A 24546-nucleotide genomic window follows, 5' to 3' on the forward strand; every position below is an offset into this window, starting at 1 on the left:
TGTTTATTTTAGGAGAGATTGCACCAAAAAAGTTACATAAGTAACTTTACATGAGCTTCTCATTTTAATCCTATTATTATTCATTTTGTATACTCCTTATTTCCTACATAGTGATATTTAACACAGTGCTGTAGTAGGATTTTTTGTTAGAAGAAGTCGGAATAATTATCCCGTAGTGGCAGGTGTGGAAACTGTTTTCATTTTTTTTTCTACATTTGAGCCAAAACGTTGACTCATATCCAGTAATAATAGGCTTTGGTATTTTGCCATTAACTTAAGCTTCTGTAATAAAAAAAATCAGAATTGACAGATGCAGCAGTACTATGTGCTTGTAAATTACTATTAGAAAAATCTGAGTATTTTAAGGAGAAAAGGGAAAGTCTAGTTAAAAACAAACAGACCTTACACAATTCAAAACAATGCTATTTTTGGATACCAGACCTACAATTTGGCCAAAAGTTGTGCCGACATGTTTTACTGCCTGTGCTTGGCAATTTGCTTTGTCTGTCTTTTGTATTTGTCAAGTGAAAAGGAAAACCTGAGCCAGTTTTTAAAAGTTTTTAATGTTTTGACCATTTTCTTAGGCTTTTCGTTTAATCCATGTGCAGTACATTAGATGATACCAAGATCTAAACAAAGATACAAAATCCCCTTCTCACAAAGGTTTCTTCATTAGGCTGCCCATTTGTTGAATGAGCTCTCTTGGATTTGACACTTAACGAAGTAATACCTCTTGCTACGCAGTGATTAATTCTACTAAACAAAATAAATTAACCAACTTATATCCCTTCAAAGTAGAATGATATTTTATTAAATGGTGAGCAATAATGTAAATCCTTTGCCGAGAGGTGACTTCCTTAACTATAGGAAAAAAGAGTCCTAGGTGAATTAAAAACCAGATAAATTAAAGATAAGCCAGAAAAAAAACAAGCAGTGACTCAGTATGTATAAGGGAATTTAAAATGTAAACAGTTTTGCACAAACAGGAAGGAAAGTTGTTTTACTGGCAAAAATGAAGCAGATCAGTATGTAAACTATCATAACTAATTGCTCCTCTAATTTACCATTGTAATCTAAGGGATGGCATCTATCTTGATAATGACTTAGACCAGAAATGTAATACAAATGAAATTTTCTTCATAGTCACCAGCACATATGTTAGATTGGGTGCCAGGCTGACTATATTATTTAGCAAGGTCAATAGGTATTGGCATCCAGAGCAAAGACAGCAATGGAGGCAGCACTGGGTGCAGGAACAGCACATTTCACACATTATTGCACATTATTTCCATACATATTATTTGCATGCATGTTTACAGTGAGTACAGTAAATAATGGAATTGCAAGAATGGCAGATTATTCAGTGACAGCTATAGGCTATGGTACTCACAGCACTCTACTAACAATTCTTCATTTTATTCTTGGCTCTTACGTATCATCTAGTGCATTTTTTGGCTGCACGTTCTTCCATTCTCCATCACATCTTTTTTTCTTCTTGTGCTAGTTCTCATTCCTTCTCCTTGTATTAATTGTGATATATTACTGTTATGTCTTTATTGCAAATGACACAATGTGCTACATATATGTGGGTCCATAGGTGGGCCAGAGTAAGTGTGTAATAAACATGTCTTCTCTGGTTTTGGAATAGTCACAATTTATTGCATAGAAGACAACATTACATTGGCTTGCAAGAGGTATTTGAGGATTATTTATGTACCCAGGCCCTAATAGGCCATCAGCACTTATAAGATACTGTAGTCCCAAATAACACCTATAGCATGTAGTGCTTTCTAAAAATTGTATTGTGAGAGTGCGCCCTAAACTTGAGATTACCTGGTGCACCTTTGCATGAAAAGATTATATATCCACAGCACACAGTTTAAGGGCTAGTTCAAACATAAAAAATAGTTTAAAAATACAGGTGCCAGTCTGGAAAAAGCAATACAGGTTCCCCCACACCAAAACTGCTCACATCTCAAATCCTCTGGTCCAGGTGCAACCTGCCCCGGACCCTGCACGGCCAGGGAGAACCCACCCACCTTTGGATGCCCAGTCCAACACTTGTTAAAAAAATGAGTAAGAATGAGAAGAATAAGAAATATGTTTTTTGTTGTAAAAACAGAAATTTAATTATAATTAGATTAATTAACATTTAGCACCCAAATAAATGTGTGTTTTTTTTAACTAGCAATATGGCATAGAGATACCAAGGTGAGGCACTGTTCATGGAGGAGGATAGATATGGTTTGGGGTAATTTACTCCTACTAACATATTGTTTCCAAACAGTACAACACAAATAATCAATTTAATTGGTTTTTACATTTTATTTTTGCCGTTTTGCTAACATTTACATTTTAAAATGCAATTTGTTTAGTTCTATTATTATGTTTCAATGTTTTTCTAATTTCATACAGCTGACATAAGGGTCCCATTTTTCCCTAAATAACAGGGACTGACCCAAATTCACCGTAGTCACTGCACCTGGCTGAATTTGTTCTACCTGGGAGTGCCTGAGTGGAAACATGTATCCAAAACATTTATACTGCTTATGAGCATTAAACATGAAGCTGGATCTGCATGTATACAGCCATATGATCTGTATCATTTGTTATATACATGCACTGCTGTTCTTGGGCTTTTACTGTGAAGTTGGCGTTGCATTTAGGTACTTTGATTTAATAGAGCCATGAAATGTGAAGTAATGTGGCACTGCATATATTCTGATATATTCTTAGGCATTCTTAAGCCTAACACTTTCAGTACAGTTTTACTGCTATATGTTCTGGGAATTAAAACCTCAAGTTGGCACAGCAATGTTGCAGTTCTGTGTTTGCAGGTTAAACTTGTCCCTCAAAGACTAAGTAGGACACTTAGTTCTAACTTTCAACCATTGAAGGGGTAGAGTTAACTTTTAGGGGCATATTTATTATGCTGTGTAAAAAACGGCGAGAAAATTCGCCACACATCACCAGACTTCAGCATGTAAAAATGGCATAAAAACGGTGTAAAATCGGCGTAATTGTTTTACACGTTTTTTCTTATGGAAAATAACGGCGTAATATCCAGCGTTCAGATGGAGATCTTTTCCATTTATTTTACACAGCTTTTTACTCCGTTTTTTCGGCGAATTAGTTTTACACAGCATAATAAATACGCCCCTTAGTATGATCTAGAGATATTATATAGAGAGCAATATTCTTGGACAAGTTGCAATTGGTCTTTTTTTTAATTTGTATTTTTTTAATTATTTAAGTATTTATTCTGCAGCTTTCCAGTTTGGAGTTTTAGCAGCTATCTGGTTGCTAGAGTCTGAATTACCTTAGCAACCAGGGAGTGGTTTGAATGAGACAGGAATATGAATAACAATAGCAATAGAACTGTAGCTTCACAAAGCAATTGTTTTCTGGCTGCTGGGGTCAGTAACCCCCTTTTGAATGCTAGAAGGAGTTAGAAGAAGACTGAATAATTTAAAAAAACTATAAAAAAAAAAATAAACAATTAAGACCAATTGAAAAGTTTATTATTATGGCCATTCTATAACATACTAAAAGTTTACTTAAAGGTGAACCTGCCCCTTAAGAGAAACTTGAATTGAATAGAATTGAATTACAAGTTTGTGTTATGTTGCAAACTCTGTTCCCTTTCTTTTGACTGTGTGTGCAAAGATTATCTTACATGGAGACTATTAACACTGATGTGCAAAAGTTACTACATTCAAAATTGCACTTTGCTCACTGCACAATTGTCTAGGCATATTCATGAGAGTTCCCCTTTAAGCTAAGGCAGGGGTCACCAACCTTTTTAACCTGTGAACAACATTTAAATTTAAAAAAAGTTGGGGAGCAACACAAGCATGAAAAAAGTTCCTGGGGTGACCAAAAACAGGTTGTAATTTGTTATTTTGTAGCCCCTATGTGGATTGGCAGACCACAGGAGGCTCTGTTTGGTAGTACCCATGGTCTTTATGCCTCCAAAATTGTCTCCAAGTTAGAACTTCAGGAATGAAGACCTGCTTGAGGCCACTGGGAGCAACATCAAAGGGGTTGGTGAGCAACATGTTGCCTCCGAGCCACTGGTTGGGGATCACTGAGCTACGGCATACAGGCATCCAATGTATCTAACAATGGGTCTGCAACAGGCACTTTTGAAGCAATGATTTTGTAAAGGAGAGTGAGGCTTTCAGTGACAGCGGGTTGTAGTAAGTACTAACAGACCAAAAGTACCAAAACGATTAAACATAAACTATTCGTAACTATTTGCAGTTTTGCGGGGGCTTAGTTAGGGTCTAGCTTATTATTTAGTAAGTTAATTCAGCCATTACTAAAATATTTAAATTTCCCAAACAAAAGGAAATTACAATAGCAAACCATATGTTGGCAATATGTATGAAGTAAATATGTCATTACATTTATATTTCCTCTAGGTTTCTCAAGGCTCCTCTGTTAAATACGAGGCAGAAAATTTTACCATGTTTACAGAAACAGTCGAAAAACATCTTCCTCAAGGAAATGAACATCTGTTGCAGTGGGCCCAAAAGAATTATGAAGCAGTGACATCGTTCACCGAAGCAAAACTGTCCAAAAATATTTATATCAAAGTTGGTGAAGGTATGTTAATGGCATATGTATGTAGATATAATGATTGATTGACTGCAACTTGACATTTGTAATCATTATAGAGCTTGAACTTTGCTTGAAAGTTGGGGCTTCTATTAAGTGGTAATTATTGTGTGCAGAATCAGTGGGTGCAGGCCAGTACTGTCCTTAGGCCCTGCCAGAGCTCTGTCGATAAGAATGGCGCCCCATTGTGGCCTGTGTTAATGACAAGCAAGTTGGGGGCCATGATGGGGGAAGAACTATGAGTTTCCACTCGCTAGTCTCTCCCAACACAGGCAGCACTGAATTCATGGGGAAAACTACAGGTCTCTGCACTCTCTGCCTTCCATGTTGTGAACCACTATAGTCTCAGAAAGAAAGCCACTGTCCCACAAGACAAAGCAAGATCATCTAGCCTTTACTGAGATGGCTTGTAAACATTCACTACATTCGCACATGAATTCTAGACCTATAATGAGCCAAATGCATTAAATCTTATGTAAAATGTTATTGGTATTGTAATTAAAGGGGGTAATAACATGATGGTAGCATCCCATTAATTGAATTGCAAAGTCAACATAATCAGAACAATAAAAATTATTGCAAAAGGTTGTTACATTTTGTATATATTAATTACACTGCACTCTTTTTTTATATAGATCCAGTTTTTCCCTCGATATGTAAAATAGAAAAGAATTTTCTTTCTCTGAATTACCTTGCTCGTTATCTTCAGCCTCAGCCTGCTCAAGGTTGCAAATTAACAGCATCTAATGAGGAAAGGGAGGTTCACATAATTGAATTAGATGCTCCAAGCTCCAAACAATACAGGTAATTTTATCTGCTATTGAAACACAACAATCTTTTTGAAGCACAATGCGTATATGTTGATATTAAGGTGGTTTACTTTTAAGTTATCATTTAGTATGTTATTAAAGACCCTATTTTTAGTTGTTTTTCAATTGTTTTTTGTTTTTTTTAGTATTGAAGTTCTGCCACTCTCTATCTGACAAAAAATGTTTACAATTTTATTGTTATTTTTACTTCTTGATTGCTTATCTTTCTATTCAGACCTTCTCTTGTTCATCTTCTATTCTCTTATTCAAACCACTGTCTGGTTGCTAGGGTAAATTGGACTCTAGCAACCATATAGCTGCTGAATTCCAGATCTGAGTGTCACTGAAGCAAAAGCAAAATCATTCAAAAACTAAAAAAAGGTCTAAGAAAATCACTGTCTACATAATTTAAAGGTGAACCCTTTTAACCAACTCACATGTGCACAGAGGGCAAGCCTCCTTCATCATAAATCAGACTCATTAGACTGCATGGTTCAGGAACATATGAAACTGAGATATTTTGGGATTGATTTATTAAAATTCGAACTAGTGGATCCTGATGGATTTTAAGCAGTTTAAATGTTAGCACATTTATTATTATTTTGTTGACAGTTAGAAAGTTGTTTTAACAAATGGGCATATATTACAGAGCCTTCATTCTTTAATCAGTGTGTCAGTCCATCAGAATGTGCTTGGCTGCTTTGAGCATTTTGTGGTACAGAGACGTAAGATATAAACTAAACCGTTGTGTTATAAACAACACAATGCAATTTAATGTGAGGCTTACAAATTATTTTCATTGGCCTGAAACTATTCATTATAGCATGGGAAAAAGTTTTGTAAACTATAGCTCTTTGCCAAGTTAAAAAAATAGTTCAAGAGGAACTATTGCAGTTAGTGGATGTTTAACGAATCCTATTTTTTTCTCTTACAGTTTCTATACTTAATTCATTATTTGTGAGTCCCCCAACATAACTTTTTTTCATTCATGCTGTGTTGTGGCTACTAAAATAGACAATTATGATCATTTACTGATAATTGTCTCTATGTGTGTTTAGCAGAGGCAATTCAATAGCCATGACAAGTAGCTGCTACTAAGAAGCTCTGTGTGTCTTCACCCTAAGGGCTCTGGTACACGGGGAGATTAGTCGCCTGCGGCAAAACTCCCTCCTCGCGGGCGACTAATCTCCCCGAGTTGCCTTCCCCCTGCCATCCCACCGGCGAACATGTAAGTCGCCGGCGGGATGGCAGACGCGGCGGCGCGATTTCGCGCAAATCGGCGAAAAAGACTCGCAAGGCTTTTTCGGCGATTTCCCGAAATCGCCCCGCCGCGTCTGCCATCCCGCCGGCGACTTACATGTTCGCCAGTGGGATGGCAGGGGGAAGGCAACTCGGGGAGATTAGTCACCCGCGGGCAGGGAGTTTTGCCGCGGGCTACTAATCTCCCCGTGTACCAGAGCCCTAAGAAGCTGATTTCAGCAGTAATCAATTTGCATTGCACAGTAATCAGCTAGGGAGAAAATTAATCCTATTTATGAAAAAAAATATTTAGCACACATTACAGGAGGACACATCAAAGGAGAACTAAAGCTGCTCACCCTGTTTATACCTCTACCCAGGGTTACTGATGCCCAGACAGCCTGACAAATGGCAATGCATGCTGTCTGAGTAATTAAAATAAAGCTGTTATAAGGAAGGAACAGACCTGTAGATAAGACTATCAAGGGCAGAACAGACTTTTTCTGCCATCAATACAAATTACAAATAATGAATGTCAAATGTCCTTAGCATACAGGAGACTGTCCTTAAACGGTGGCATTGACACTTTTACATTCTGCATATGTCTAAATTTTCAGCACACATACTGTACTTGAGCCATGGTCATAAGTTATACTGGAAGATCCACTCATGAGCTTAATTTAAAATACTGCACTAAGAAGCTGGAGTTTATAATGCTCCATATATTTTAGGATTCAACATTTTAAATATATATTTGAAACACTGTGGTGTTACTGTGTGTTTTAAAAAAAAGCTATTTTTCCATTAGATTATTTTTAAAACTTGGCAACACTGACCCATTAATTGCAATGTTTATATTTTATCCTCTCATAGTCTGTAACCATAATATCCAAATCTAGCTGATTTTCAGGGCACTTCCTGTTTCAGTTGCCAGACCCAGAGAATTTGCTCCCATACCATTGTTCAGGTATATTTTTATTGACCAACTGTTTAGACATATTTTATGTTCTTACTCGTTAAATAATGTATTCAGGTATGAGACCTGTTATCCAGAATGCTCGGGACCTGGGGTTTTCCAGATAAGGGATCTTTCTGTAATTTGGATCTCCATACCTTAAGTCTGCTAAAAATAATTTAAATATTGAGGAAACTCAATAGGCTTGTTTTGCCCCCAATAAGGATTGATTACATCTTAGTTAGGATCAAGTACAAGGTTCTGTTTTATTATTACAGAAAATAAGGTAATCATTTTACAAAAATAAAATTAATTGCTTTTAATGGAGTCTATGGGAGATGGTCTTTCACTAATTCAGAACTTTCTGGATAACAGGTTTCCGGATAAGGGGCCCTATACCTGTAATAAGTGAGAAGGCTTACCTAAAAATTGGAATGGTAATTAATATGCCAGTTTTGAAAGTCAGGTATAGTAAACATAGGATACTATTACTCCTCCTATAGCAGGTACCATAATAGTGTTAGTTTTACCTAATTGTAACCTAATCTACCTAATTGAAACCATTCAACAAAGGTGGTGAGCACACATAAAACCATTTTCTGTTTTAGGTGTTGTTACTTGAAGATGGGCCTAGGCTAATACATTTGGCCTCTCTGTGAGAAATAAATAAAAATACATTACTGTATTAATAATTTCATCATGCTGTACTTCTTTTTTTTTTTTTTTTAGAAATAAACCTGTGACTGTTCCATTTTACAAGACTATACATTGTACCCTTAATTGATATTTAAACCTCAGTCAGTGTTGTTTCCAACTAAGAGTTTTACTAAGCTAAAGCTCCAGTATTTCATTTTTGGCAACACAGTGGAACATGATGAATTACAACAAGTATGCTAACAGAGTATATTTGGAATTCAATTCTTACTTTCAATTCTCTACTCACAGTTCATTCCAGGTGGACATAATAATTGACATCAGACCACTTCATTCAGATTCTATGCTTGCCAGAAATCTTGTTCTTATCCTCAAGTGCAAAAATGCTGTCAACTGGGTTATCAAGACACATAATGTTAAGGGAAAGTTGGAAGTACTGGTAAGTGTTTCTGAGTCTCTTGTGAGTAAAATAACTGTCTCAATAGAGACATGGAATTTTAGGAAGACTTTTTTAAGTTTAGTCTTGGCTATCTTTAAAACACAGTAACCCAAGTAATAGATTTTTTTATAATAAAGCCGTGCCTAAGTTTATCACCATAAACTTCTGAATTGTGTAAACCTTCATTTGGTACAATTATTCTGCCTCACTGCTCATATGTTCTCTTGCCGTTGTATTCCTGTAGTACTTACAGCAGTCTTATTTACCATGCAGTCTGACACCAAGTTTCTTATCAACAAGCAACTTTGGATTGCTCCAACCTATGTTTGCAAATAGAATTACATCAGACCGGTGTCGGGTGTCCGGTGCCCAGTGCTTCAGCTCTTATCAACCTCTTGAAATCACATTTTTGGTGTATTTTTTAAACCTTTAGGAAGTTGGTTACATTTACTCAACCTATGCCGGCAGTGTGCAATATCTGCTAGTGCTCCCTAGGTATTTCAGAAAATACTAAGTCAAATTTGGAAGTGCACAGCTCTAGTTGCAGGATTGTGCCTCTGGTCCATTAAGAAGCTACTAAAATCTCTGGCAGAAGAATATTTTTCAAATATGATTGCATCTTGGACTAATGCCTTGCACACATACCTCAAAAGCTTGAATAAACAAGGCATTGTCTGCACATTTGGAACATGCAGCCTGTTTCCGATGACAGATTTTTATCAATTCACTTACAATAACACACATTCTAACACCTTTCTGGGCTAAAGTTATCTTGAGTGTTGTAGTATCTCTAGTCTTAATGTATTTATAGGATACTAAATATAGTTTATATGCCGTGTTATTCTTATCGACTCTAATTCATGAAAATCGTAGAATGTTGTGCTTTGCTGTTATCATGACTACATTTTTGTAATCTATTACTATAAATGCAACAAAACATGAGTGTTTCATATAGGACATTTTGAATTTTTTTATAGGTATTAATGCCATGTTTACTTGCAATCATTGCAACCTCACTAACATCAGATATGTATGTTCTGTATGAGCTTCTCAGTGTTTCTTTTCTACTGTACATTGTCTGCTCTCAGCTTCTTTCATTTAGACTATCCCCACATTCTAGTCATGTCATATAAGCCTGTTGTTTTTAGACCATATTTCTTTTGAGAGGGCATGAAGATTGTGGGCCATGATATAAGCTGTGAATGAATATAGCTAAAGCCTGAAGTTTCAGCATCTCAACAGCAGCAATGATCCAGGACTTCAGACTTTTCACAGAAGCTCCCCATCTTGGAAAGTGTCTGCTACACTCACATGTTCAGTTGGCTCTGAGCAGCTGTTGAGAAGCTAAGCTTAGGGGTTGTCTCAAATTATCAAATAGAAAATGAGGTTGGCCTGTTATATAAGCTTATGCTACAGGGATAATAATTACATTCTGATGCTAATTGCAATGGTTTCAGAGCTGTATTATTTACTAATCAGCTTTATAGGTGACATTTATATTCTATAGTTACAGTATATTGTGCATTGGCCCCTATGCTCATTATCTGTCAGCAGCACAGATCATCTGCTGGGAATCAGCAGAAAAGAAGATGGGGAGCTACTGGGGGCATATTTGGAGGCACAGATCTTCCCAGCTAAAGGGATGTGGTTGCTTTGGGCTGGTACAGAAGGCTAAACATAATGCACAACATTTCTAGTCTACTTCTTTAGTTAGGCTTTAGTTCTCCTTAAAAGTATACTAGTAGACTATCAAGTGGACCTTGTATTTGTAGTTTCCAAACAGTGAAGTCCCCAAATTCAACCCTGGGCCAATGCAGCCAGGCACCCTAGGTAACCCGGCCGGCTTCCCCGCACCCACCACGCACTTGTGCACATGCACATACGGGGAGGGGGGGCCAGGAAGAATTTAGGAACAGATAGTGAGAGGACAAGGGACCGGACTAGGGGTGCAGAAGAGGTACATGCCTGGTGCTCCCTTACCACTGCGCTCTAGGCTTGTGCATCTTCTGCCTGCCTCTGGTTCCGGCCCTGTTGTGTCTTAATCCCACTCTATTAAAATAGCACAGTGAGAAGAACACAATCAGTAGGTAAAGGTGCTAAACCTTTATTAATTCTTGCATATCATGTTTTCAGGCCACACAGTGCCCATTTCTATCACTTTGTTTGCTTAGTACTATTAGTTAACTGTTTAGTAGTTTGTTGGAGATACATTATGCTCATCAAAGAACAGGCTCCATTTCACAAAAGGAGTACTATAATGCTTAGTGTAAGACACAGAAATTTCCCTTTTAGTTTCATAGCGGAGGATTTTCAGTGCAATTTAAACTGACCTAAATGTTTCTCACAATTCAAACTGGTGCACTGAAATCTAGGTCTTCTTGACCTTCAAGTTTCTTGATTAGTTAATAAAAAAAATTACTTTGGGTTGCATGTTTAATTTAAAAAGGGCTTTTACTATACAGCTTTTTATGTCTGGGTGACAGGTCCACTTAAATACTTTGCTAATTAACTTCATCCAGCCCAAGTTGGGGAAATATTCTCATCCATTGCAAAATTACTGCTGTAACCCCATATACAATAATTTGAGAAACTCAATGCCAAAAATACATTAAATAACTCATATTTTCCTTGTTGTGACCTTGTCCACAGATACTGTATATCATTAGCAACTACACCATCTATTTGTAAGTACTGGGTGGATGAATGAATGTTGCAGCTTTCCACAATTCAAATTTTTCATAACTGTATTAATGTACTTGCACAGGGCTGTTCTATGCATGCAATAAGCTGTGGTATTATATAATACATGTATGTCTCTATAAGGTAATAAACGTTCATATGAACAAAGCTCTATAATAAACAGGTGTACTTTTTCATATCCTGAGCTACAGGGTATGACATAAAAGATCAATTTTTACATAGTTTGTACGTGTATGGGATCCATTATCTGGAAACTCGTCATCCAGAAAGCTCCAAACTACAGGAAGGTCATCTCCCATAGACTCAATTTTAATCAGATAAATCAAATTTTTAAAAATCATTTCCCTTTTCTCAGTAATAGCAAAACAGTAGCTTGTACTTGATCTTGTAGGCAAAAGAATCCTATTTTTAAGGTATGAATATCCAAATTACAGAAAGACCCAAGGTCCTGAACCTGTTCCAGAAATTGTATATACTGTTTTGTACATTTCCCAATGTGCAGCCTCTGAGCAGTATTTACAGTACAGCCTAGTCTTATATTCCTGCTTGAAACTAATTCTCAAACCTTCTATAGTAATAACCCTAATTAAAGCTCTTTCATCCTGTTTATATATTGTAAACTTTGTTCTGAATAAATATTTTTTTTCTAGAAATTAAATAAACTTGGATCTGTATTTGTAAACCATTGGCCTAAGCTGACTTAGAAAGAAAGTTTCACTTTGGTCATGTTTAAAAACTACTTTCATTACTCTTTATTACTCAAAGCCTTTCATCCCTGGCAAGTTTATTGATTCAAAGAAATGTTTTTACTAGTTGTAAACTTTCGATTAATTTAATTTCATGAATGATTCTAGTTGTACCTATGTGCCCCAGTGTTAGTGGATTTGTGTGTTTGTGCAGCCTGGAAACGAAGGTATGTTCTTATTTGCTTACCTATGCCACATGAGGAATTTTTGGCACCAGTTGTACCAGAAAGCTTACTGTCAACGGTATTTCCTTTCTCCATAACTGATTACCATTGGCACTAATAGGTAGCTTGGCCTCAGCCACAAAAAAAAAAAAAAAATATATATATATATATATATATATATATATATATATATATATATGTAAAAAATGCTGATGCACACCAGGAAAATTTTATAAAAAAAAAGATACTTAGTTTATTTAGATCGACGTTTCAGTCCTTACCCGGGACCTTTATCAACCTTTATTGATAAAAGTCCCGGGTGAGGACCGAAACGTCGATCTAAATAAACTAAGTATCTTTTTTTTTATAAAATTTTCCTGGTGTGCATCAGCATTTTTTACATATTTACATTGTTTATCTGATTTGCACCCAGGTTGTTATCCCTATAAGTGTGTGCCTCAGCCTTTTTCTATATATATATATATATATATATATATATATATATATATATAGTATATAAGTAATTTGCATGGTTACAGATTCAGACAGAAAACAGTGGGCTTAGTGAGATGCGTTCGTTTGTGTACCTGATGATCTAATTCTGCAGGGCTTGGCAGTGACCATGCTCCAACAGACTTGAAATCTGATTCCACTTTGGTCTCTTAATCCAAAGCAGAAGATAAAGGTCATAAATATTTTTACAGATGTTAGTAATTGAGGCATATTTATTCATTTAAAAGAAGTGTACATAATCAGATGCTTCACGCTATATCTAATCGCAGTCTGCTATTCCAGGGCAGTAGGCACATGTAATGCTTCTGTAATATTGCGAAACATTGTGTTGTCTGGAATTATGCGTTGGTAGAAGGATAGGAGAATGCTTCTACACCGAGCCCTAGTGATTTATATAAAGGAAGATTTTCTAAAAGCAGAAATATGTTTATTCATCCTGTCACTGGGAAGCTTTGTGAGTTCCTAATATTAGTATTTTCACCTATTTTGCAACAGGGCATTTAGAGCTTTCATTGCACTTCATGCTGTGGTTGCTGCTCCGTCACAGCTAAAGTCTTTTATCTGTATTAGTAAAAAACTATGCCTTCTCTTTCAGGCTCAGATACATATATAATTTGGGCAGAAAGCCCTACAAAATGAAAGATTCTTTCTAAAAAATTTAAAAATAATTTTTAAAATAAGTATTTCTATAGGTTTATTTTGTAATATTGTGTAATGCAAAATCTTCAGTGTTTTTTCCCCTTGGCTGTGCTTGAGATAAACCTTTGGAAAAATATATATTGAATTGTATATTATGTGGCTAATCTACAGACATACAGCCTTTGTTCTTAAATATGCCCTACTAATTCCTTATACATGTTTTTTTTTCCAAGAAATACAATCATGTAAAATACCCTTTTCTCCCACAAGCATTTTAAAGAACCACAGAGTGGTTAATGTGGTCTGCATTTATTATCTGCATATCACCCATACTGCATGCCTCAAATAAAGCATTCTCCATATAGTGTAACAACACTATAGTTATCTTTATATGATCACTGTGCTCAGCTGTTGCATTTTTAAAAAATATACCTCAGATGAGATAGCAGCTTTTATTCATAGGCAGAATTCCTGTGCATACAATTAACTATACTGTTGCACATTACTGGCTGCTCAAATATACAAAATATTAGTACGAAATATCCCATTAATAAGTAATGCTCTGAAATAAAACACTGTTCTGTGTTTTTAGTTAGGCATTTCAATATTTTTTGCTGTTTTATGCAGGCTGGGAATACAGTCAGCTTTGGAAAAGATGCTGATAAGTCCTTGTTCACAAGCAAATCAGTGATCCCTAACATGCCATCGACTAAAGCAAGTTTAATGAAATGGGCCTTTGACCGGGGATTTAGCCCTGTAACTTCCTACACTTATGCACCAATTGCAAATCAATTCCATATTAGACTCTTTGATGACATAGGTAAGTGCTAAATACTGGATAGTATGCTACAGCTTGGTCATTGTTGATATTCACTGTTAATTTAAATTATTTGCTACATACAGTTTGCAGACACAAAACATCTGTTTCATGTTAGTTTTTTTCTTATATATAACTCTCTGTCAGTGATGGAATGAAAAGAAATATAGCTAACATGGACTGCTATGGATTACTCTTGTATATATGAATATTTTACTTGATATCTGTACATTTTTATTTTTATAGAATTGAATGATGAAGATGACCATTTAATTCCTCCAGAGCTAATTGAGCTGCTAGATACGCATAAGTCTTTTATACCCGAGAAATATAGCCCAATAGACAGAGAGAATGGTAAGGAGGGAGAGGCTGCACATTCCTCAAAAGACATATTGGATTCAATAATTCACGGTCTTGGAATTGAAGAGCTTTCTCCAGAACCCAAGGAACCTGAAGAAGTCCAGGGGAATATAAACATAGCCCTATCTGTGAAATGTGATAACCAGAAGATGGAGGCTTCAGTAGAAAAGGAAAGTCTACAGGTATTTTACATTTAGTTTACTTAACCTCAAAAGTCATTTAGTCAGGTTATATATATATGCAAAACCTGTGCAGAAAAAAATACCTAGAAATGCTTTTGTATTCAAGTGATCAAACATTACTTTATTTCAGTGCCTTGGTAGGGATTTACTCCAAGATATCTATCCTTACCAACAATACAATCTGAAGGGTTGTTCAGTTTGGAAGTATGGATTACCTATTTAATATTTTGGCATGGCAACATGGTTTGATTAAGACCAAGATGCCCACTGAGTTAAGTTTGCTAAAAACAGTAACAGCAGACATTTCTGAAAGTTAACTGCAGGTTGCTGTTCTTCATCTTATATAGATGTAAATTAGCTACAGTACATATATTGGGGCTCATTTATAAACATTGGGCAAATTTGCACCTGGGCAGTAACTGATGGTAACTAATCAGATTGTTCCTGATTAATATCCAACCTGCAGCTGGCTGGAAAAAAATTATTGATTGGTTGCTATGGGTTAGTGTACAGATACTGATTTGCCAAGTTTTTATAAATGAGCCCCGTGTATAGTCCACAGCTATATGGTTGTGTCACTTTAAGTATCTTAAACACATTATGCCTACTGCTAATAAGATAAAAGGTTCCATTATGCTGAATATAATGGCAAACAAATCTCACATAAGTATATAAATAATGTTTCAGTGTTCAGAATTATTTCTTTTGAATTTTCTTTTGACTTTTTAAATGTTGAGTTTTTGCAGATTCTAAACAAACAGACATGTTGATTTCTATTGTTTTAGTATTTTTGCATTGCATTATACAGTCTATTAGGCAAGAAACAAATTTTATTACTTTTTGCTTGGCTAGAAATATGGTGTAGCCGTCATTCACTTTTGGTATGGGTTTGCATTTTTAAAGGAGACCTAAACCCAACAAAAATATGGCTAGAAGTGTCGCATTTCATATACTGAAGTCACAGCACCAACCTAAAGATTGAGCATATCTATAGTAATAATGATCCAGGCCTTCAAACTTGTCACAGGAGCTCACATGCTCAGTGTCCTCTGGGCATCTGCTGAGAAGCTAAGCTTATCAAGCAGAAAGTGAGATTTACCTGCCATATAAGCTAATGCTACAGGGCTGATTATAAACCAGCCTTATATTGCTACATTCTATATATTGTGTGTATTGTGTGTGTTTTATTTTGTGAGTTGATCCCTAAACTCAGAAAACTGACAGCAGCACAGAGTATGTGCAGTGAATCAGCAGAAAAGATAATGGGGAGCTACCGGGGGCATCTTTGGGGGCACAGATCTTCCCTGCTAAAGGGCTGTGGTTGCCTTGAGCCAATAGAGAACCCCAAAACATAATGTACAACATTTCTGCCTTCTTTAGTTAAGGTTTAGGTCTCCTTTAAGCATAACAATGCTCAACACATAAACTCAAGTACTATGTACTGTACCTTTAACTACCCTGTTTAAAGGAAATTCCAGATACCATTTATAGTCCCCAGTTGGCCTTCTTGCTTTTCAGGTACAAATCATTATGACAACATACTTCCAAGAATCTGGAGTGAAGCCCATTGCAACCCTAGGGGCATAAATCTGTACTTTTTCTTTTATTGTCTTATTAACTAAAATATAATCATTATGGATCCTAAAATACAAAGTTACAGTGCCTTGGAAAAGTATTAATAACCTTGACCAATTCTCACATTTTACTGAAATACAAAATGTACTTAAATGTAGCTGTCTTATGTTTTACAGGAGATACATTTTAAAAAAAATTGTTGTTTGCAGAAGTGTTCAGTGCCCAATGGTTAAGTTGCCTTTTGCATTAGTAACATCACTAACCACAGAAAAAATTTGTACTTTTTATTTATTCCTATGGAATTTTGTGAAGCATATTTATCTATTGGTGAACTCCTATCGGAATGAATAGAAAGTAGGTGAATTTTTCTGCGGTGAGCTTTAATCTCACTAAATCTGTCCCCAAGTCATTTGAGGTCATTATGTACCAGCTTTGCACACTTCTCGGGAGAATTTGTTCTGTTTCTCTGAAAAGGTTGTGTAGGCTGATTGGAAGAACTGTGTACTCCTCAATTTTTAAATTGTGCTACAGATTCTTAATTGGAATGAGAACAGAACTTTGACTGGGCCATGGTACGACAAACAAAGTTTTGTTTTTGACCTTCTCCAAGTTACTCTGGCCTTGTGTTTGGGAACACTGTCCTTTGCTTTTAAAAGTGTGTGCAGTGTCTACAGTATTACTTCTGACATTGTGCTGCCATTGCCATTCTCTATTGAATAAAACATTTCTTTGATACAATTGCTTTCTATAAAGCACAAAAAGTGTATAAGGACAGATTTTCTCCATTTATATTTTTATAGTTCTTTATGCAAATGCAATGGTCATATAGCTCTACCTTGAAGACTATACCTCTAAATGGTGTTATAGCTGTTTACTTGTATCATTTTTAAGGCATATGGATACATAGGGACTGAGCTTTCTCTCCTCGATCCAACATGCCGTGCATCAGAAAATGCCACTCATTTTATCTTAAAGTCCTCTTTGACTGGATGTGGAACACAGCATAACATTGACGACTTAAAAAACATTGTTTACTACAACACTGTAAGTAGATTAACCAGCCATGGGTAACCAATGTAGCCATACATGATTCATGTATTAAATCAGTTAACCAAATAAGCAAAATGTAAAAATTACATTAATCTTTATCTCTGTTGGGTATAAAAGCATCTTTGGCTTTGTAGCTTGAGCAGCTAGGAATCCAAATAGCAAAGGCTCTTCATTGATTCTTTTAACAATTGCATCGCAGTTAAAGTTTTGGGAGATGATTTCAGCAAATAATTTAAACAAAAATCGGAGATGTGCCAATAACAGAATCTTATCCCAGAATAAAAAAAACAATCTGGGTCTCAGCTTGGGATAAGGTGAACTGGCTCAGCTTGGGTCTGAGTGGACTGGCTTCAGGCAGTTTTTGGATTGGTTAGGTAATGTCTGTTTTGAGTCAAGTGGTAACACATTAATAGATAGTCTTTTGCTCTATATTAATGTCCCAGAGTCATAATATTGTTTTTCTGGTGTGAAAGTGATATTTATCATATTTTAGTTATGTCAGGTTTTCTGCTCCCTCTCTCCTGAGTTGCTGTAACATCTGAACAGTGATGGAGAGCTTAGGGGAACAGTAACACCAAAAAGAAAAAAATGAAAGTGTATGAAAGTAATTAAAATGTAATATACTGTTGCCTTGCACTGGTAAAAGTTGTGTGTTGGAAGACTGGAAAGACTGTGCTAGTTTATATAAACAAGCTGCTTTGTAGCCATGGGGGCTGCTATTCTTATTGAAATAGGGCCAAATGACACAGGTTACCTAGAAGATAACAGACAAGTGCTATAATATAAATAAAAACAGGGTAGGGGGTAGTTAGAAAATATCAATCATATTCTGACATCCCCTGCTTAATTGCAGAGTCTTAACCCCAAAGCCATCATATATAGTAATTTCTGGAGGAACAATTAACTGGAGTCTACAGAGAATGTAAAGGAAATTCATATGACACCTCCTACTCTTACAAGTAGCAAGATTTCTCTTTTTCTCGCTCCAAATAGAGCAGCATGAATCATTCTCCTTTAGCTTACCTTAAAGGGACATTAAACCCAACTGTAAAGCTGTCCTACTGTGCCCCCTAGTTCTGTATAGAAGTTGATAAAAAAAAACATAATTACACTTGGAAACCAATTCACCAATGAGAATTCTACTGACTGAAAACTTAATTAAACATGCAAGAGAATTAACTAATGAAAATACTGATACAGCACTGTGCCAGGCATCTTGCTGTTTTCTTACATATAGTGATAAATATGTCATTTTTTCCTTTATTATATGACACTGGAATCAGACATGGGGATAAAAGACAAAGCTGTGCATAATGCTCCCGACTCCAATTGCTGGAATAAAGTACATGGAACCAGATTTACACACATCAGTTAGAATTCTCATTGGAGGATTGTTTTACATCTCAGTGCTGCCGCAGGGACTGGAGAGCCTGAAAAGTTTTATTGTGCGATATTGCTTTAAGAATATAACCCTAATGTTGCTGGACTACAGCTTCCAGCATGCCTCACCCTTCATTATATGTTACATTATTCTGGGATTTGTAGTCCAGTAACAGTAAAGTTTGATCGAGCAGTGCAGTGCAGCAGGGTTTAGTTTCCCCCTTAAAGACTATTTCTTAAAAGAAGCTTATGATGTTGCAGTATCAAATCTTGTGACCAATGTTCCCTCTAATTTCTTCTTGCCTGTGTGCATACAACCTGTGTGTGCACTATTAAAAACCCTGTGTGCTCAGTACAAAATTATAAATAATAAATGTGTTTTCGTACAAAATTCTTTGTTTCACCACAATTTATTGTGTGCGTTGGACTCAAAATTTGTGTTGGCGTGGATGATCACGCAGCGTAGAGAGAGCAGTGCTAGTGACATGGCTCTGTAACTCAGAGGGCATAGTAAAAATGTACTTCTCTGAAATCAGGTGTCCCTGATATCTAATTAGAGTTTCAAGTAAAAACGCAGCCCAAGGTTTTCTAGTGCAAGGCAGCCGACTCCAAAGAGCTTAGTATCTCATTTGCTTTTTTAGTAGCTCCCACATATCAGCATTCTCTGTTTTCTATAGTATAGATATCTTTTTTCTGATACCCGGCGGTTTCGTTTCTGATTTTGTTGGATTTTGTTACGTTACATTATGTAAATATATATCCTCAAAGGAAAAGCGATCAGGTCACTGCAGCTGATTTATCAGAAGAGCTGTGTTCCAAGCAGTAACACTGACAGCTTTTCCTGTGATGTTCCAGATTGTTATACAGCTGTCACCACCCACTGAGGGAAGTGGCTGGTCTAGCGATTACGTGGATTTGGAATCTGGAGATAACGGTTTTCCGGGAGACACAGATGAAATTGAAATAGGTCTTCCCTACTTGAAGAGGCCTGAAATTGTGGTGGTATGTTCATTTCAGGAAGCAAGAACTTTTCACACTTGGTGATGGTCAGAACTTGAATGTTATCTGTCAATCAGTAACAATATGAATTTACAAAAAAATTACTTTTTGGAAAAAAAAATCAACTAAAAAAAATCATATTGTTTGTTCCAATTATCAATAGATAGTAAGTAGTAGGTTTTGCAAAGATAATAGGGTGTTGATCCCTTTTAAGTTGTCGTTGTTGCACTGTGTTCTTCATCCCATCCAACAAAATCCCATGATGGCTGCCATTTCCTAGTATTTCCTAGAAATGGCCTATTTCTTACGAATTATGATATTTTATTAAACACCACTTCTTATTAAGTATACACAATTTTATTTTTCCTAAATCTTTTTATAAGCATTTTAGTTGAACCAGTTTATTGGCTGCAATAGAGTGGGACTCTTTCTAATTGCAAATTATTAAGTTCCTGGTGAAATAACTCTTTGTTTATACAGGATCAAATGAAAGGGTTGATAAACCTTGTGCACACAAATAGTGTGAAAAAAATAAAAAAAGAGCTAATTGCAAAATATAAAGGAAATTCTGTTGTACTATAAACATTTGTGTGTCTTATGGTACAAATACATATACTGTGCAGGTTAACTCTTGGCTCCCAGCTCATCCTCTTCCCATATTCTTTGTCTTATGCTCTCATTTTCTTCCATCTTTGCTCTCTGTTTTGTTTTTTTTTACTTTTCTCTTCTTTTCCTATTCTGTATTATTTTCTACTATACTTTCTATACTTTCCACCCAGTTCCATCTTCTTTCCTTTCTTCCATTTCTCTCATTTTTGGAAATTCTTTTCATTGTTTAATCTTACTATTCTGCAATTCACAGTTGAACCTGCTATGCACAGCAGAATCACTTATGTGATTCCATTTAAATTCCATAGGTATCATTTTTAGATTTAAAATTCCTTTAAAAATTGTGTTAGGGTAAAGTTTGTCTTTTCACAATGAGTCACATCAGAAAAAATACTGTATATCATTATTTTAACACTTTTAACTTTTTAACATCAGTGTTTTGTGCCTTTTAGTTTAACTGCACAGTGCCACAAGAGACCATGTCTTCCGAAGATGTTGTAATTTTTGAACGTCCAGAATCCACTATAAACAATGTTACATTTAACATGGATCTCTATAAAACAGATCTGTTCCTTACTCCTTCTCAGAAGCTTTTCTCTGTTGCCGAAAATGGACAAGTATATGTGGAGGTATACAAAGAACAGCATATTTTGGCTTAACTACAAAAGAGTGTGTAGTTTCTGTGTTCCCAGAAGCCCCATATTTTTACTTTTCTTTGATGTCGTACATAGCATTATGTCATCTAGTTTTTTAAAACTATTAAAGGTTTATAAACAATTCATTTTAAATTAAGGGTTCAACTTCTATATATTGATCATAACATAAACCAAGAAAAAACAAATAGCTTAATTCATTTTCTGTAAGTATATATAATATATATGTATATATGTAACACTATATGCTTATCTGCAACCATATTGCTTATATGGGTAAACTACAATCAAAAAGGTTATTTCTCTATAGGGAATCCTGCACTATACTGAAAATACTTTAGGTTGTCTCCTCCTACTTTTTTTCTGTCTCCCCTCTCCTGCAGTAACTACACACTGGCTGGTTTTGTTGGCCTTATTGACCAATGTTTATCACTGGCCTTATGATGTAAACAATGGGACCTGTTATCCAGAATGGTCGGGACCTGGGTTTTTCCAGATAAGGGGTTTTTCCATAGTTTGGATCTCCATACCTTAAGTCTACCATAAAATCATTTAAACGTTAAATAGACACAATAGGATTGTTTTGCCTCCAATAAGGATTAATTATAACTTAGTTGGGATCAAGTACAAGGTTTTATTTTTACAGAGAAAAAGAATAATTTCTAAAAATTAGAATTATTTGCTTATAATGGAGTCTATGGGAGATGGCCTTTACGTAATTCAGAACCTTCTGGATAACGGGTTTCGGATAACGGATTCCATACCTGTAATATCATTATTTTGCCTTTATAAAAATGTTTTAAGCCAACCTTTTTGTTGTTTGTTTTGCAGGTTTCTGTAACGAAGGCAGAAAAAGATTTGGGTTTTGCAATACAAACATGCTTTATTTCACCCCACTCCAACCCAGACATCATGTCAGAATATACAATAATAGAAAATATATGTCCAAAAGATGAATCCGTGAAATTTTACAATGTGAAGAGAATGAACTTTCCTGTTCTTGCAGAACAAATGGATAAAAAGAGATTCAGCTTTATGTTTAAATCTCTGTTTAATAACTCACTGCTGTTTCTGCATTGTGAGCTAACCTTGTGCACCACTAATGGCAAAGAGATGGAAGGGCTGCCAAAGGTAACAATTTCATTTGCCATTTCAGCTCCTATTTTTTTCTGAAAAAAATTAAACTATGACTTATGCTATGTATTTCTTGGATATAAAAGCTAATGTCCCACTTAGGCTCTTACAATAGGGTGCTCCAGAATTAATTTGGTGTTGCATATCCCCTGCCTCTGCCTTAAAACCCCCTAGTGCCCAAAGTCCAAAAAAAAATAGGTTTTTTTCAGCTCTTCCTGAAGGCATCAGTCTAAAGATTATAACAAGTGTATTTTTGCATTGTTAAAATGCTTTGTGAACCCTTTAAAACATTTATAGTATATAAATGCCTATGGGCATTTAAACTCATGGATAAATATTCTAGAAAATTAAATTAATGTAATACTGTACATTATATAATTATTTGACACTTCATTAGTAAAACAATATTCGAGGCATATGAATTTGGGTTTATAAATATGCTCAATGCTGTAGAAATAAAGATTACTTTGGTCATTTTTAGGTGTGTCTTCTATTGTGTAGTTTGATACAATAGTACACAATTAAAAGATTATTTGGCCCAACAATCAGATCAAATAGTGAAGCAATGTAGTTCTGTCAGCCAGCGGGATTTTCTAACCTGCCCCACTGATATCTGAATGGGTCCAAGCAGTGACTTTTATGAGCACCTCTATAATGCACATTGCTCCTTCTGGCTGATCTCTAAACCTTTATGGTTTGGAAGCATAATTGTTTCATCGTGGGTAGAGCTATGTCATCTTTGTTTTTGTATTTTTTAATTTTCTAATATAAGTTTCATTATAGTTTGCCGAATTAGAGAGAAATAAAGCTATTCTTCGCAACTGTGCCGAAGACAAAACTGATCATTTTTTTAAACTGAATGTATAATGCCAATGCAAATTCTTCATTTACTCATGAGCAAGTGTGCCTAGGTAGCTACATTATTATTTTAACATGATTATGCCATGCTTATGCCCTTATAGTGTCCCATAGGCTGTTATGTTAATCTTGAGATGTCTGAATTGCATACCTCCAAGGCACACACTAAACAGTAACCTTCAGTTGTGTGTATAGAGGGAATTCAAGTTTAGCTTCAGGCTGTAAATCACAAAGAACCAAAGTAAACTAAATGTATCATTCTAGTAGGGCATTCCTGTAAAAGTAATTCAAACATTCGGCATCCACAAGATACTGGACTGTCCTAACATCTATAATTAAAAGAAGAAATCTCGCACCTCTGCCTAACAGTTATGCTTACCTGCTCTGATTCTTTTGGCTTCCATTTCTCTGCATTGTTGATTTAGCCCATGCCACTTACAGTGATTTTGTGTAAATTAGACTGACAATTTTGTGTGTCTGTTCTTTCTGTTAATGTATGAGACAGTATAACATCTTCACCTCTAGAAGGTTTAATTGTGTTGTAGCTGCTTAGCATATGTAGTTGTTTTTTGTTGACTCATTCATTCTTACAGATGAAGCCGTTATGATCTTATTCTTAATTTCTTTGCGCTTTGTCTGTGTATATACTCTAACCCCCAACTCACTTATTTCTGTCTCAGTGTATTCCCCCTGATGAAGCCTGCACTTCTCTCAATGTTGAGATGATTGTGGCAATGATGCAGAACAAGAAGACATTTACTAAACCTTTGGCTGTTATTACTCCAGCAGTAAAAACCCCAGGTAACATTATATATTGCAAAAACAGTGCACATAGTTTATCAGTTTATAATCTTACATGTTGCTTTCATTTTGCTGGAAAGGTAACTTTCAGTATGCTTGATTACATCAAGCAGAAATAGCTTTATCATCCTATAGAGCAGTTACAGTGAAATGTATACATCTGTTCTGAAGTTACAGCATGGCATAGCAGTTTGCTTAAAATATTTGGGCCATAGGATTTAGCATAGTATAAACACTTCAGTACCAAAGATGTCCTTAAATGGGGATGTTAAAATTTTGTGCAGAACTGTGAGCATGTGTGTTGTTCTGTTACCTCATGATAAAGTGAGGACTGATGTATTATAAAAGATTACAACCTAAACTAATTCTCCAAAAGTTGCCCATAATTCAATAAGTAAAACATGGAAGACATGCGGACAGATCAGGTGTAAACTGGTAGAAGTGGTGTAGTGTGAATGGTATGCTCAGTATTTTGCAGAAAATGAACATTTTCCAGTCCCTTCTGTTTATTTTCTGGCTAGGTATAGCAGTCCCATCAAGGTCCTGTGCCTGCGCTAAAACCACTTGGAATCCTTCGTTTCATATTGGGGTTTTGTAATGTGACCCCTGTGTTTTGGCAATTAGTATTTCTGAGCTGGCTATCTTGTCTG

General features: G+C 35.8%; 1 protein-coding gene across 4 annotated transcripts in view; it reads left to right on the plus strand.

Moving 5' to 3' along the window:
• Positions 1-24546, plus strand: part of tgfbr3 (transforming growth factor beta receptor III) — a 119398-nt gene that overhangs the window by 62961 nt on the left and 31891 nt on the right. For 3 of the 4 annotated variants that reach the window (XM_018093619.2, XM_004913724.4, XM_012962442.3), the window contains exons 5-14: positions 4425-4608; positions 5256-5424; positions 8569-8716; positions 14106-14298; positions 14542-14837; positions 17304-17456; positions 19698-19844; positions 20903-21079; positions 21935-22234; positions 23776-23896. In XM_018093619.2, coding sequence (XP_017949108.1) covers positions 4425-4608; positions 5256-5424; positions 8569-8716; positions 14106-14298; positions 14542-14837; positions 17304-17456; positions 19698-19844; positions 20903-21079; positions 21935-22234; positions 23776-23896 — 1888 coding nt within the window. The remainder of the gene's footprint in view (positions 1-4424; positions 4609-5255; positions 5425-8568; positions 8717-14105; positions 14299-14541; positions 14838-17303; positions 17457-19697; positions 19845-20902; positions 21080-21934; positions 22235-23775; positions 23897-24546) is intronic. The other variant, XM_004913725.4, reaches the window with a different exon arrangement.

Source organism: Xenopus tropicalis, chromosome 4 (genome assembly GCF_000004195.4).
Source record: "Xenopus tropicalis strain Nigerian chromosome 4, UCB_Xtro_10.0, whole genome shotgun sequence".
Lineage (NCBI taxonomy): Eukaryota > Metazoa > Chordata > Amphibia > Anura > Pipidae > Xenopus > Xenopus tropicalis.